The sequence below is a fragment of the Myotis davidii genome, unplaced genomic scaffold (assembly GCF_000327345.1).
Source record: "Myotis davidii unplaced genomic scaffold, ASM32734v1 scaffold355, whole genome shotgun sequence".
Classification (NCBI taxonomy): Eukaryota; Metazoa; Chordata; class Mammalia; order Chiroptera; family Vespertilionidae; genus Myotis; species Myotis davidii.
Window position 1 is genome coordinate 1564190 of NW_006286818.1, and position 3637 is coordinate 1567826.

At 56.5% G+C, this 3637-nt stretch overlaps 1 protein-coding gene across 1 annotated transcript in view; it reads right to left on the reverse strand.

Annotated features, from left to right (window-relative positions):
- PHLDB1 (pleckstrin homology like domain family B member 1) overlaps positions 1 to 3637 on the reverse strand; it is a 41204-nt gene that overhangs the window by 15373 nt on the left and 22194 nt on the right. The window contains 1 exon segment of the mRNA XM_015560637.1: positions 218 to 307. Within this exon segment, the coding sequence (XP_015416123.1) occupies positions 218 to 307 (90 nt within the window).

Sequence of the window (3637 nt, forward strand, 5' to 3'; positions counted from 1 at the left end):
TCGGGCTAAAAATACATTTACAAAAAGAAGATGTAACAGCAGCAGCGGCAGCTGGTAGCCATCGAGAGTCAAATCCCAGCCTCAGGGCCGTTCCCACTCCCATCTGTCGGGGACAGGCCCCATCCTCAGTCTCAGCCTTTGGGGTGAAAGTGCCACCTTGCTCCAGAACCTCCCAGGCAGACCCCTCGGCCTGAAGCTGGGCTGGCCCCACCACTACCTCTTTGAGGGTCGACGGGGTCTTCGGGAAAGGCCTGCCTCCCGTGAGTGAGTGGTATCTTCTCTCCAACATCGTCAGCTTCTCCTTCTCCTGCAAACCCAGAAAGGAGTGGGGGTGACACAGGGAGGAGATGCAGCGGGCAGGTCAGTCGGGCCCTGGCTCCCCAGGACTGAGCCCAAGGTGCGGCTCAGCTGTCTCCCCCGACCCTGGGCTTCACTGAAGAATCCACCAGCTCTCTGCTTGGCCTCCGCTCACCCCAGGACAACCCAGGCTGCTGTGGTCAGCGACCCCCACCTCTCCCTTACCAGTGAGTGACCCTTGTGCCACACCAAGCACACCAGCCAGAACCCACATCCTCAAATCTCCCCTCCCTCCGCCCACCCAGTCAGCACATGCAGAACCTCACAGATATGGACGTTCTCCCCGCGCCCGCCCTCCCACCTCCGCGCCACCACCCAAACCCAGGCCTACGCTCCCCCAGCCTGGACTTCGCCATCAGCCTCCTCCTGCCAACTCTCAGCTTCTGATCTGTCCCACACGCCACAAACACCTGTCTGAAGTGGCCTCTGAGGTTTGTTTTTGCTGGCTTGCTTATCTGAATTGTCTTTTTTTTTAAAAAAATATATTTTATTGATTTTTACAGAGAGGAAGGGAGAGGGACAGAGAGTTAGAAACATCAATGAGAGAGAAACATCGACCAGCTGCCTCCTGCATGCCCCCTCCTGGGGATGTGCCCGCAACCCAGGTACATGCCCTTGGCCGGAATCGATCCTGGGACCCTTCAGTCCGCAGGCCGACGCTCCACTGAGCCAAACCGGTCAGGGCTGAATTTTCTAATCTCTTAAGGAGAACATATATTACTTGAATAAATTTTTAAAATACATTTTTATTGATTTCGAGAGGAAAGAAGAGGGAGCAAGAGAGGGATCAAACATCAATGATGAGAGAGAATCATTGATCGGCTGCCTCCTGCATGCCCCACTCTGGGGATCCAGCCCACAACCGGGGCCTGTGCCCTGACCAGGAATTGAACCGTGACCTCCTGGTTCATAGGTCTACACTCAACCCCTGAGCCACGCCGGCTGGGCTGAATAATTTCTTTTAAATCCACGAGTAAAGTTAGATCACTCCTCTCCTGAAACTCGTTCAGTGACTCCTCGTTACTCTCAGGATGAAGCACAAACTCCTCAGCCAGCACTCAAGGGCGCCCAGACCGGGGTGCACACCTTTCAGCCCCTCCCACCTGAGCCCTGCGTTCTCAGTCCGCCCGCTGTCCCTCCTCTGCAGAGCTGCGTCCAGGGCCTTGCTCCCACTGTCCCTGAGCCCAAGGGGCCCTGCCCGCCTCCCTCGCCCATCGAGAGCCGACTCATCCTCCATGACTGGTCCAAGTGCTCTCTTTTCTCTAACATCTCCCTGGATCACCATCAATTTCTCTGCTCCTTCTGGACTCTCACTTCCGTATCACCATTTGCCTGTGTGACTATTACTTGTGAATGTACGTCTCCATCACCACCACCCAGGGTGCAGACCCAAGAGCATGGCAAGTGTCCCTTCTCCCTCCACATCCCCAGTCGGACTTAGCACAATGCCTGGCTCAACAAGCATGAGCTAAACAAAAAAGGGGGGGGGGGATAATAAGTGAGAGAAAAGGACAGGGGCTGGGAAAATGGCTGGGTTAATCCCGGAGGGCTTCCTGAAAGAGGTCTTAAACCACTAACAACCCTGAAGAGCAAGACATGGGAGGGGGAGAGAAGAAGGAAGCTGACCTAAATCTGGGGTCAGCCTAGAAAAGACTGAAGCAGAGGAGGCGGTGGTCCTCACAGCAAGATCTGCTGCTTCCAGTTTACCGAGAACCTATTAAGGGCCCAAGAACTCTGCTACATGCTTGCATTTGTTACCTCCTTTTTAAAAAAATATTTTTAATTGATTTGAGAAGAAGGGAGAGGGAGAGACAGAAACATCAATGATGCGCGAGAATAATTGATCGGCTGCCGCCTGCACACCCCACTGGGGATCAAGCCCGCAAGCCGGGCATGTGCCCTGACTGGGAATCAAACCCTGACCTCTTGGTTCATAGGTCAACACTCAACCACTGAGCCATGCCAACTGGGCTATGACCTCCTTTAACTGTCTTCTGAGGCAGGTGTCTTTGTGCCCATTTTACTGATAAGAACACTGAGTACTTAGGAGGTAAGGTAACTTAGTAAATGGTAGAGTCCGGATGAGAACCAGGTCAGTTGGACTCCAAAGCCACCCTCTGAGCCACTCTGATCCCCACTGGAGAGGACAGGGAAGCCCAGGGCACCAGGGCAGACGGAGGCTGGGGGCAGGCGGGGGGTGGGGGTGGGGACACTGGGAGCCAAGAAGACAGCTGAGCAAGGCTCCCGAGGAGAAGCACAGGGGAGAGTAGGACCCGGGGTCCCAGTGGCAGAGCCCTCGTTTCCTGGGGGCCTGGGTGGGCATGAGTGGGAGGGACTAGGGGTCCAATATACCCACCCTCCCAAATTCCCTGGAGCTCATGCCCACCCAGACCTGGAACCATGGGATTAGCCGCTCCAAGGCTCCCTGGCGTGTGCTCTCCAGCAGGAAAGGAAAAGAGGCCAGAGGAGCGCCAGCCCCCAGCCCCGGGCAGCGTCGTGGGAAGGAACAGGGCTTTGGGGCCAGGCAGGCCTGGGTTCCAATCCTGACTCTGAAGCTTATAAGCTGGGAGGCTTGGGGCAAATCTGGAGCTTCTCTGAACCCTGGTTTCCGTGTATGGGGTGGGGCAAACGTAGGTGTACAGACCTGTACAAAAGTTGTGAGTACGTGAAACAGAGTCTATTCCTGTATTATTTATTAACTAGAGGCCCAGTGCACGAAATTCATGCGCTCGGGGGGAAGGGTCCCCCGCAGTTCAGCCTGCCCCTGTTGTAGTCTGGGAGCCCTCGGGGGATGTCCAACTGACGGCCTAAGCCAGCAGTCGGACATCCTTAGCGCTGCTGCAGAGGTGGGAGAGGCTCCCGCCACGGGCGCTGCACTCGCCAGCTGTGAGCCCGGCTTGTGGCTAAGCAGCACTCCCCCTGTAGGAGCACACTGACCACCAGGGGTCAGCTCCTGCATTGCACATCTGCCCCCTGGTGGTCAGTGCACGTCATAGCGACCAGTCATTCAGAGGTTCAGTCAATTTGCATATTAGCCTTTTATAGGAAGGACTAGAGGCCCGGTGCACAAAAATTTGTATGGGTGGGGTCCCTAGGCCTGGCTGGCAGTCAGTCCTGATCGGGGCCAGGCCGATCGGTGCGGGCAGATCAGGGCCGGCTGGCTGCGGGGAGGGATCGGCCAGGGGAAGGGACCGCGGGAGGTTTTCCAGTGGGGGAGAGGGACTGCGGGAGGTTGGCCAGCTGCGGAAGGTTGGCTCTGGGAGTGCACTGCACACCAGGG